This window comes from Pleurodeles waltl, chromosome 5, assembly GCF_031143425.1.
Source record: "Pleurodeles waltl isolate 20211129_DDA chromosome 5, aPleWal1.hap1.20221129, whole genome shotgun sequence".
NCBI lineage: Eukaryota > Metazoa > Chordata > Amphibia > Caudata > Salamandridae > Pleurodeles > Pleurodeles waltl.
Genome location: NC_090444.1, coordinates 570,995,768 through 571,007,789, shown reverse-complemented (window position 1 = coordinate 571,007,789; position 12,022 = coordinate 570,995,768). Strand labels below are relative to the sequence as shown.

The window sequence follows — 12,022 nt, the reverse complement described above, 5'->3', positions numbered from 1 at the left end:
TGAAAAGTGTGCATAGGTCAAAGGCTCCAGGCGGCTAAGGCTCGACAACAGGAGCAAAATAAGATCAGACAAAATTACCAAAAGGGCCTGAGGTTTCCAAGGGAGAAGGATTTGACATTTTACCTCATACCTCCCAAACTCCTCAAGGACATGGAGCACGCGGAGCTCTGCAGCTGATTTCCAAGAACCCGTTCGGGGCTAGGCTAGGCCCCAGGGTAGAAGTTATAATCCTAGGAAAGGGTGTGCATGAGGTTTCCCTCCCCCAAAGCTCATGAGGCCCAGGGATCCAATGTTTTCCTCTGGGGCTCCCAGGACCCCCACTGTGGGGCCCCACCACTAGGAGGAATCTGGTGAGGGCTGTCAAAACCCTACCAAGAGAACAAGAAAGGGGCCTTGGTTCCCAACTCCAGACCCTGTGGCTGCCAAGGAAGGGGCAGTAGGTGGGGATCGGGCTGTAGGTGGGCTCCCCAACTGCCCCATACAGAAAAAGAGTGGGACTTAGCACCCTCAAGAGGAAGAAAAAAAAGGAACATAAAAAAGGAAGGCCGTGTGGCAGTTGGGAAAGAAAGCGGCTGGAGCTGCTAATTAAATATTCAGGCACCCAGAGGTAGTCCCCCATAATGGCCTATGGGGCTTTGCTCAACCAAAAGTTTGTCTACAAATACGGTAGCCCCAGGATGGCAGGGGCACCTCCATCAGTGGAAAAAGAGTGTGAGTGCTTCAGGAGTGCAGCTGCTTCCCCATAGGATTTTTTAAAAGGATGAGCAAAAGTACAGACCCTATGTTTGCAGGGTCTAGGACAAGGTGACCACCCTAGGATTTTCATTGGTATTTAAGCACTCCCAAGAATGGAGCTTTCACTTTATGGCTGGGAGTACAGTGACCTCTAGGGGATGATTCTATGGCTGCAGTTTATGTAGACTAAGGTTTTTTGGAAAAGTCAAAGACACATGGATTATGTTTTCAAAAGGCTTTATTTAAAACTGGTATGTACAATGCTTTAACAGTGCTTTATTTAAATGTTTTATTGACAATGCTTTATTTACAGGTGTTATTTACAGTGCTTTAATCAAAAGTGTTATTGTGCTGACAGTAAATGTTAATCTAGAAAGGCTGCAATGCTTTATTAATTATAATGTATGTACATGGTTGCAACACTTTATTACTTATAATGACAGCAGATGTATTATCGTACTGAAGTCAGGGATAAGGTATACTGACTTGTGATTCTGGTCTTTTTTTTAAATTAAATATTCATAAGGAAACAAACCATGTTGCCATAGTATAAAAAAAGAGAATGTGTTCATCATACCCATAGGCAAACAGTACATTCCATAATACATATATGACGTCAATATCAGTGAATACATCAGCAGTACTCATTGAAGGAATAGGATGAGAAAATGGGGGAAGGGAAAGGGCGGGGAAGCTGGTGATTCAATCAGTGGCACCATTGGCAACAGAAGCGTCCTGAGTCAGAAGGTATGTTCAGAGAGGTGCCCAAATGTCTTTAGGCCTGGTGGTAGGAGGCTGCAGTGAGGCATATTGTTCACTGGTCGTATTACAGTATTGCATATCTTTCAGCCAATCAGCAGTGGCGAGAGGCGCATTACTGCCCCATAGAAGGGCTATATGCCGTTTAGCTAAGAGCAAGGCCATGGCGGTGAATCTCCGAAGGCCAAGGCTCAAGGGGTTAATGTACCCTAAGAGTGCCATTCGGGGATCTGGATCTGTTGTGTGTTCTAGAATGATGGAGATCAGAGCAAATATGACGGTCCAATAGGTCCAAAAAAATGTTGGAATTCCATGTAAGGTGCTCAAAACCGGCATGGTCAGCTGCACATCAGGGGCACTGATGCGAGCACGGTTATAATTGTCTAGGGCTTTTGGGGGTCGTGTATGCTCTATGCATGTATTTATAATGCAGGAGTTTATGTCTGTTATTTCAGGATAATTACTTAGTTTGTGTACAACAGAAGGCCCATGTTTTATCAGGGAAGCAGTAACCTAGATGGTGTTCCCATGCCACGTGAGACATACGTATACCTACTGGCTTAAGTGCAAGGCAGGAGTGATAGAGACTGGACACTAATCTGGAGCTGTCAGCAGAGGATATCACCAAGGTGAGAGAAGGGAACTCGGCAGGTTCTTCAGGGAGTTTGTCGTGCAGGGTACTATGAAGGTGCAGGCACATAAACCTATCGATGGAGGATGGGGTCCCTGCAGACTCAAAAGCGGTGTGTAGGTCGACTCTGATATTTGTAAAGAGATCTCCCATAGTATGCAGTTGACAGGAAGAGAGTGTATGCTGAACCAATATCTCTTGTGTCAATCGGAGCCATGGGTTATTGGTGAGGAGAATAAAAGGAGAATATAAAAGGGTAGCACCCACAAATTTACAGCGTTTGGACCAGGCCCAGCAAGTTGTGAAGAGGGTGTGAATGTCAGAGGGTTCACAAGAAATGCATCTGCCCATCAGTTATCCACACCATAGCTATTTAAGAGAGGAAGAAGTTAAGCACGTTTGTTTTATCTATAAGCCGCATGGTGTAGAGTTGCTGGTAGTAGGATTAAATTTTGGGATTATGGTGGCATTATTGGTGACGGCAGAACCTGTCTCAGTGATGACACTCATGATATAGGAACCCTGGTAGGTGGGATGAAGGAGACTTGCAGCGGTGCGACCAGGTGTCTCATCCTCACTGTAGACCGGGCATACGTGTATTTGCCAAGAAAGGCAAGTTCGCGATCAGCAAGTTCTCAGAACTCCTGCAGTAGAACAGAGTGTCTGTCTATGGGATATTTGGCCCTGTGCAGTGCCATCACCATAAAAGTCCTGGGTGAGAAGCTGTTGCTCTACCTTGGCCAAGTCAGCGCAAATGCATCTAAGGACTACTGCATGTTTGGATATGCAAACGTCCCGGATGTAAACTTTGAAAGCCTCCCAGAGTGTGCGTGTTTGGGCAGGGAACCAGTGTTCAATTCGAAACATTCATTGATCGAATTTAATAGTTCTGACCTGAATGCAGCATCAAGTAGTGCATTTTCTGGAAAGTGCCATGATCATGATGGAGTGACAGGAGATGGGATAACTAATGTGATACGGACAGGAGTGTGGTCGGAGAGTCGGAGAGTGTGTGGGGACAGTGGTCGGCTTCTAAGCAAAGGCAAGACAGTGAGGGATAGGGACCAATAGTCTATGTGGGCAGGTGTCATGCAAGGGGTAAGTAGAAGGCGAAGCCCTGATTGTGAGGGTGATGGGTGCGCCATGAATCGCTAAGCTGATAGGTGTCCAGAATATCCTGCAATGCTTGGTGCAAGAGGGGTTTAGTGATGGTGGAGAAGCCAGTTGAGTCAATCGGGGGATGGAGAGTGATGTTGAAGTCACCTCCTAATACGGCAAGTTTGGATGGAAAGCGGCCTAGCAAGCAGGCAAGCTTGTGATTGAATTCAAGTGAATCTACATTGGGTGCATATGCATTAAAGAGAAGGACTGTCTTGCCATCTAGGGAACACTTTACTAATAAATATCTGCCATCCATATCTGCTACATAAAGGTGGTAAATAAATGGAAAAAACTTGTGAATGAAGATGCACACCCCCCTGGAGTAGGACCTATAATAGGAAGAGAACGTGTTCACAGCCCGAGCAGATGCAAACCTGCAGTTCTCGCAGGGTGATAAATGCAGTTTGATATTGTGTCTATTAAGATAGGACACCACCTGTTTCCCTTTCCCTGGGTTATTTAACCTGCTGTTGTTCCATGGTAGAGACGTAAGAGTTAATCCATAGGCGTTCCTAGGATGACTTGAAGCGTAGGGGAATAGGGTGGAGTGACAAAAGGGTGCTGACGCTGCGAAGCGCATGGATGCAGTGCAGCAAGATTAGCAGCAAAACTAAATGAACATAAACATCCAACAGGAGCCCCTCCCACCTTCACACCAGAGTCCCAAGGACTGGTGTATACCTATGAAAACATAAAAAGAACATAACAGTAAATAGTGTACACTTCAGGGAAGTGACAATGCTTCAGGGAGTGTGCACATCACAAATAACAGTAGTCAAGAAAATTTATGTCAATGAGAGTTTCTGAAATGTTCAAGCCATCACCAAGAGAGAGAAAGGCAAGTACGAAGTGCATTAGGTCTAAGAATGCAGTATAATAAGGTGAAGGAGCCGCAGGCATCTGGCCATGAGTAGGTGGGAAGAAGAGATGGCAGCGGCCAGGGGCTCAGTACAGTGGAATCTGCATCGAAGGAAGGTCCGCAGCCCTGGATAACCGATCAGGAGTGGTCTGTCTCGACAAATGATTGCTTCCTGCCTGTTGTTTAAAGAACTGGGCCACCTCAGAGGGACTGCTGAAATTATGCTGATGACCATCAGCTTCAACATGAAGACGTGCCAGATAGAGCATACTGTACTTTAAGACCTGCTTGTTGAGGGTGTTCTTAACATAATTACATTTACACCTGCACTCCTACACAGCCAGAGTAAAATCAGGGAAGAGAGATAAGGTGGAGCCCTGATACTTAAGAGGGCTACGCTTGTGGGCCAGGTGGAGCGCCGTACCACAGTCCTGATAGTTAGAGTGAGACCATAATCGGGCAGGGAGTGGCACTAACGGGACAGCGAGAGCCTAAGGATCAATGGGCTTGCTCCACTGCAAACGTGTCAGACCTGGCGACCAAAGAGTTCAACCAGAAGCGTTTCAACAAAGAGAGCAGGGCGGCCCATGTTAGTGGTCTTGGCTATTCCCAAAATGTGTAGGTTGTTGCACTGGGATCTTGTCTCTAGATCTTCATTTTTTGCCACAGTAGTCTTGAGAAGACGCTCAACACTCTCCATGTGCCTTGTGATGTCGGAATAACCATCTTCCATGTCTGAAATCCTTTGTACCGCTCCCTCTAGACAGGTGGTATGGCAGTTGAAGCACTTTCTCATGCTGTCCAAGTGACGGTTAAGTGAGGCCAGGCATGTTGTGATAGATTGGAAACCAGCCCTCAGCTCCACAATGATGGCGGACGTGGTATCTGACGGCAGTGTGCCAGGGTCTGAGCAGGGAGCGTCTTGAGTATTCGATGAGGAGTGTTGGTTTTGTGGGCCATGCACTGAATCAAAGGTTAGCCTTTTTGCCTGGCACATGACACTTGATTATAGAGGATGGACCAACAGGTAGCTTGGTTCTGGTGTCAATTATGGCTGAGCCGCAGGCGGAGCAGTAGCTGTATTTCAGGACGATTGAGGAGCCTGGGGGGATGTATACGGAGCACAATGACACTGAAGAGTGAAAGAGGCGAGCAATGCAGGAAGCACGGCACCCTGAGGGCCCGGACAGCAGATTAGGCTAAAGTGGGAGTGAATCCGTCCACAGCCATCTGCTGGGGAAGAAAGCAGTGTTAGCAGGTGCCCCAGTTGCTGTGGCAGAGCAGAACACCAGGAAGAGAGCCTCTCAGTGGAGAGACCGTGGTTTCAGGGTCTCAGGTGCAGTGCATGGCTGAATGTGGCCTACCAGAGACGATGGGCTCCCGGGAGAAAGTCCAGTGCTGCCGATGTTAAGTTAGGGGGCGGGGAACCTGCAGCGGGTACAGAGAGAGTTGCAGGAGCAGGAAGGTGAGGGGAGTTGCATCTAAAACCCCAGTGCAGAGAAGGGTACCCAAGTCAATCACACATGGCACGATATTAGCCCCTCCAGGAAAGCATCAGAATTCAATCAGCCGCATATATGTTTAGCAGGGGCAGCCCACAGGCTGCTCTAGAGCAGACCCACAACTCAGCGCTGTGCCAACCAGCCAACACGGAGATAAGGCAGCTGGCAAAAAGCTCAGGTGTGTCCGTAGCATTCTGCGACAGGGAGCACAGATTTGGGGGTCACTCCAGCATTAATGGACCAGCAGCGTCGGCTCCCGAAGCATGTGGGGCTGCTCACGCCGCAGCCCCATCCATGACCCGTCGTCGCAGGGGGCCTCTGAAGGCTGCATCAGACCACCGGCCCAGAGTGGATAATTGGGTGGGTGGCAGTAATGGAGCGGGAATCACCACTGGGTGCGGGCGGGTATACCCAGTGGAAGTCATCTGGTGAGGCAGCATTACGTGGGAGGATGGCAGCAGAAACTGAGGAAGGCGGTTACAGCTCACCAGAGCATCCATGCTGTGCAGCCATCTTGGTTGCCGGCTTGGCCATGCCCCCGTGATTCTAGTCTTGAAGTGTGGTGACACTGACTTGATGTAAAGTAACACCCCCCTATATAGTTACAAGCTGAATTGTACATGGTGGAGTTAGGAGAACTATGATTTTTGGGGTCATGTCCAGCAGGAGTCAAATATAGTGTTGCTAAAGGTATTTCCACCAGCCTTATATATATTTGTAAATTACTGCACATAATTAAGTAGTGTCCATGTAATAAATGTACTTTGCCTTTTCTAAAGATAAAACACAGATTGGACGATCATTTATTGAGTGTGATTACTGCATGCCATTGAATGGTGGTTACTAGCCCACACTACCTCCCTCCCCTCGAGTAGGCTTTAGACTGCTCTGCTTTGCTACCCTGAGAGAGTCAAGTGATACAATCGGGTGTTTGGTTACCAGTGAAGGTGTGAATATGGACCCATTACTTCTGCAGGCCACTCAACCAATGGCTTGTTTCCTTACAATCATCCTTCGTCAAAGCTCTCTCTGGGGGCACTGTCAATGCCTCCCTCTCTACAGGCTAGATTAGGGTTCTCCAACTGCTGCTGATAGCACTCCAGGTTCTTGCGAGTTGCTTTCCTATCTGTAGCCCAACCTAGTACATGAAAAGCATTTGTCTGATTTAACTAGGCATGCTTCCACATTGAAAAGTATATATTTAAAAGTACAGTGTGGGTATTTTCACAACTGATGAGCTGATGTGTGCTGAAAAATGTAACCAAAGCTGATATATAAATGTTAATTCAAGCAGCGACAGGGAGTGTTATGGCTGCTGATTTTTCTGACACAGCATTTGTGAGTGCTATGACATGTAGAGGGACCACTGATACATCTTTGTCTTTACATTTTTGCTGGAAACCTTGCCTTTATGTGCTGGGATGGTCACTGCTAGCAATTCTGCAAGCAATGATCATGAATCGAATCCTTCCTGAAGTGGTCACTATTATAACACTGATAATCTGTTTTAGTAGCTCAGGATGACCCCTGGGCTAGATCCTCCTATTCCTAACAAAACCTACACTATGATCCTAATGGCTTCACCAACTACCAGCCCATCATTCATCTGCAAAGTCATTGTAAGAGCAGCCTATGTTCGACTCCAAGATCACATTAATGCTAGCCATCTCCTGCATGACTACCAGTCTGCTTTCAGATTATTCTACACATTGTAGGCGATGCCCTCTTGACCACGGATGTAGATGACACCTTCCACCTGATGTTTTTAGACTTCTCAGCTACCTTTGACACTGTTGACCTTCCGCCTTTGAATGGGATTCACCAACAATGCCCCTCACTTGTTTTCCTCTTGCCTTTCCAACTGACGCTAGTTTGTTCACATGGTCACCTCCAGGTCATAAAGGATCCTTATCACATGTGGATTACCCCAGGGTTCCATACTGTCCACTGTCATCTTCAACCTTTACATGGAGCTGCTTGGTTCTCTACTCAAAGATAACAGCATCAAGATTCACCAAATAAGCAGATTAACACAACTCTACTTGGCAGTCTGCTCTGCTTCAAACATCCAATGCCCTTGCACATCTTCCAGACCTTGATGTCTAGCACCTACCTGAGGCTCAGCTCAACTAAGGCTGAATTCTTATTTGCCAAGAACAACAACCAAGATACAGTGCAAACTTGGCTCAATGACAAGAACCTTGATGGATTTGATTGCCAGCTTTCACCAAATACCATTTCACTTGGATTCATCCTGGACACCAACCTTGCCATCAAGGACCACACTGCGAAAAAAGTAAGTTACTTCAGAACTGCTTTTCAAGCTCTTTTACTTTCACATCTGGAAGCTGGTAATGCTTAGTCCATGGGCTCCACAATGCCAACCAATAGGGGCATTCTACATGAATGTAGCACATCTCATCGACGGCCTGAAGCAATATGATTTCATCATCCCCATCCTGATGGAACTTCATTGGCTCCCCTTCCTGGCCCGCACCATCTTCGAAACCAGCTGAATAATTTGCACAGTAATCACGACTAGAGCTTCTGCTTACCTTGCAGACAAGCTTGTCATCTCTGGTGGTTCTCAGCATTCCTGCAGGCAGTACACAATCAGACTAAATACTAAGAAGTGTAAAATAGAAAACAACAAGACAGTAGGCCTTTTCTATCTAAGCACCCAGAATCTGGAACAACATTCCCACGTCCATCAGGACTACCCCAAAGCTACTCCAATTTACGAAAGTGTCCAAGACTCATGACTTTAAAGAACACATCACAATGCATTAACCATCCACAACCCAGCTTCCTCTCCTATTACTCACTGACCTTATGCTTATCATTGACTATGTACAGTGCTCCACTGTCTTTTGCCAAAGTTTGCACTATAGGAATACCATATACATACATGTATAACTGAGAACCTACCACCACATGTCTACGCATTCGCAATAACACCATACAACATTTACGTACCCAGGACATGTAGTCATGGACGCTCAATCAAGTGACGGCCAGGGCACGGAACTCCCCAACTTTCTTTGATAAAGGGTTTCCCTGTCATCCCTAGGTATACACGTTCAAGATGTTCATCTCCACCTTCAACAAGCAACACAAACACACATCCTCACAAGGGCAACACACTGCAGCACACAAAGGTGTAGCCCAGCACCCCAACACATCTCAGACCCGGTCACATTAGCTGCCCAAAATAAGATGACCAAGTGGCATGCCAAGGAAAACACTTCATCTTCTCCCGGTGCCATTCCATCTGGAAACTGTACCAGAAAAAGTCAAAACGGCTGCTGAGCACAAGGATGACAGCCATCAGTAGATGCATACTGAAAAGGTATTGACAGAACATAACAACCAAACACTAGAGTAGTCCAGCAATACAAACATTGACACCAGACCACTTGAGCAGAAAAATAATTACTCATCTAATCTTGCACTGTATTAAAAACCAATCCACAGATTTAAAAAAACATACTTAGCGGTTACTATGAGAATTTTTTAACACCAGTGTACCTCTAATCCTAACCACTCCCCTTTCCTTAATCTTATTTTACAAGCTTTAATGAAAAGCATTCTCTAATTCGTATTATTTTGGCTTTGGTTTTATGTAATTGTTTTCTTTTCAAAGACATGTTTACTGTGCAATGTTTTCAAGGGAAATGGCCTGGGATGAATTGATGGGATACCTCCAGGGGACATATGTATCCTTTCTTATGTATGCTTCTGCTATGGTCTGTAAGTATGTTCAGGAATTGGATGTGTAAGTTGGGCGAGGACTTAAGTATTGTGCATGTAGCATGAGTGTGATGTGTTGCTTCAAGTATTAGTCAAATTAAAGGAATCGCTCAATCTTTCAATTGTAGTGACTTTGTTCTCCCTTTTGAGGGCCGGAGCATTGCATTGTTTGTAAAGGCTAATAATAATAATAATAGTAATTATTAGTATTATTATTATAACTTGTGTTTTATATTGCACTATATTTTGTATGATTGCTATTTTTAAGCGCTGTAATTAACCATATTATCATTACCCAATTTAAGGTATTTATTTTACTGACTTATGAAAGAATGAGTCTACCTGTCACTAATACTAATTCTAATATTAATACCGTAAACTCACCTCAAGGACAGTTATTGGAATGTCAAGGGAAACATACCTGTCTTTATTAATCTTGCATTTCCATTAAAGTTGCTTGGTCTTGGCTTTACTCGTTCTGAAAAGTTTGGAGCTATAAATAAAAAAAAGAATTGAAAAGGACAGCTACATTGTACCGTAGGAACTATCAATAACCTTATTAACATTTCTAAGAAAGGACAGAAAAGTAAATCATAACACAAACAGGTGTGAATATATAAATGTATCTCTTACCGTAGTCTTGCATGAGCTTCTCGAAAGCAAGTGCTGTTCTTTGCCTTTTTGCTTGGTTGCCATACGGATCTAAAATATATATATATATATATATAGATCAGAACCATAAAAAGAAACATAGTACAGAGACAAAGCTGAGTTATTTGTATGAATACATGTCACGTTGGTAATTAACAAAATTATATATATTTTTTTTTTAAACGAAAAGAAACACGTTGTTGGACAGTCCTTTTGTATGTACCACACAGACCCATTTATTCGGTGCAACATGCACAGTGACAGGCCTTCCTGTGCGACCATGGAATAGACAAATTGAAGATGTACAGTGTAGGTGAGGTACTGCTGGTCTTTGTTATTTGTGCCAAACGGTGGAGATTTCAACCCGTGACATGACTGTGACTCTTCTAAGACTTGCAACCCTAAACAATCGATAAATATGCTTGGTGTCAGCTATTTAAATAATGATCCTGTGAAAAAAGATAAGGGCCTGGAAGATGAGAAGGCTGCAAAGGGAGCGGCTGGCTGTAGGGTGGTGTTAGAAATGTAGTTTCTGGTTGGCTAGGGTATGCACCTCAGCCAGGTAGAACCCACGACTCTAGTCAGGGCAAGTCGGTTACACACCAAAGATAACCTGTGATCACCCCCCTGGTAGGCTGGCAGACAGCAGTCAGGCTTATCCCCAGAGCTCACGTGTAAAGCGTTTGTGCAACACACTCAAACCAGTGACACAATAAATATACCACAAAAAGAGACTCTACACATCGTTATATAAATATATTGTGTATTACATAAATCAAAACAACAGTGCGCACTATACAAATCCTGAGTCAGTACTCATGATCGTGGTTAGGCGAAAATCACATCAGAGTATAAGGCACAGTGGGTAGGTCATCATAATAATCTCATATACACCATTAGATATCATAAGACACAAACCATGTAAATGAAAAACATTATGCACACTCTGCCACTACTGAATTCGTACTTAGTATCCTGATAAATGCCTCAGGAAATCCCAACCTCATACATAATAGCATCAGGGTATGAGATGCAGCAAGTTCAGGAAGGCATTTGATTTTCCACGAGGGCAGTACGGTAATGTTGGCCTGAAGCACAGTAAAACCTCAGTGGCAGTGCCCCTGCGCTGCTAATAGACATTATGCAGTAGCTCCGGAGCCTCTGTGAAATGAGGGAAGTAAGTTTTGTGTAAGCTTGTAGGCCTGCACACCTACTACACGGAGTAGGGTAGGCTGTGGCGAATCCGAAATGCGACTGAGGGGGTGTCTCCGTCGACGATTCGGCCCGTAACAGTACCCTCTGCAGGCTTCACAAGCTCCCAGCCAAGCCTTTGGGCTTTTATACATGCCATGAATGCAATGTCTGTGCTTTTGGTCTGGATAAAACTAGCACTTTCTGTTATAACAATACAGGGGTCTTTACCATCAAAAGTTTTATCAACTGTAACACTAAATTTGTGATCTATATTCTCAAATGCACATGTAATAAAATTTATGTGGGTAGTACCATTAGATTGCTCAAACACCGAATACAGGAGCATATACGTGCTATTAAGAACAATGATAACCGATATCCGCTTTCATTGCATATGGCATTGATGCACAAACATGATGATGTAATCTCATTTCACGGGATTGACCATATCCCACCAAATCCCAGGGGGGGTAATAGAGAACTGCAATTACGTCAGAGAGAAGCAGCCTGGATCTGTCGTTTACGTTCAGTCGAGTTGGGACATAATACTGACCATGAGTTTCATTATTTCCTGTAATGGGCTTGTTGTATATATCAATATTCCCTTTCAGTATATAGTTATTTTCTTTTGAGTATCTTACTAAAAAATGTTACAACTTTGTATACAATGATTGAGATTGTTCTATACTTTGCAATATATGACTTATTATTTTTTGACAATATTTTGTTTATGGTTACATGACTACCAGGTGGTAATTATCTTGCTGTTATGATATCACT

General features: G+C 44.5%; 1 protein-coding gene across 1 annotated transcript in view; it reads right to left on the bottom strand.

The window, feature by feature from the left end:
• Nucleotides 1-12,022, bottom strand: part of REL (REL proto-oncogene, NF-kB subunit) — a 266,069-nt gene that overhangs the window by 19,141 nt on the left and 234,906 nt on the right. The window contains exons 9-10 of the mRNA XM_069234380.1: nucleotides 10,031-10,099; nucleotides 9,819-9,890 (exon numbers count right to left, since the gene is read on the bottom strand). Of these exons, the coding sequence (XP_069090481.1) occupies nucleotides 9,819-9,890; nucleotides 10,031-10,099 (141 nt within the window). The remainder of the gene's footprint in view (nucleotides 1-9,818; nucleotides 9,891-10,030; nucleotides 10,100-12,022) is intronic.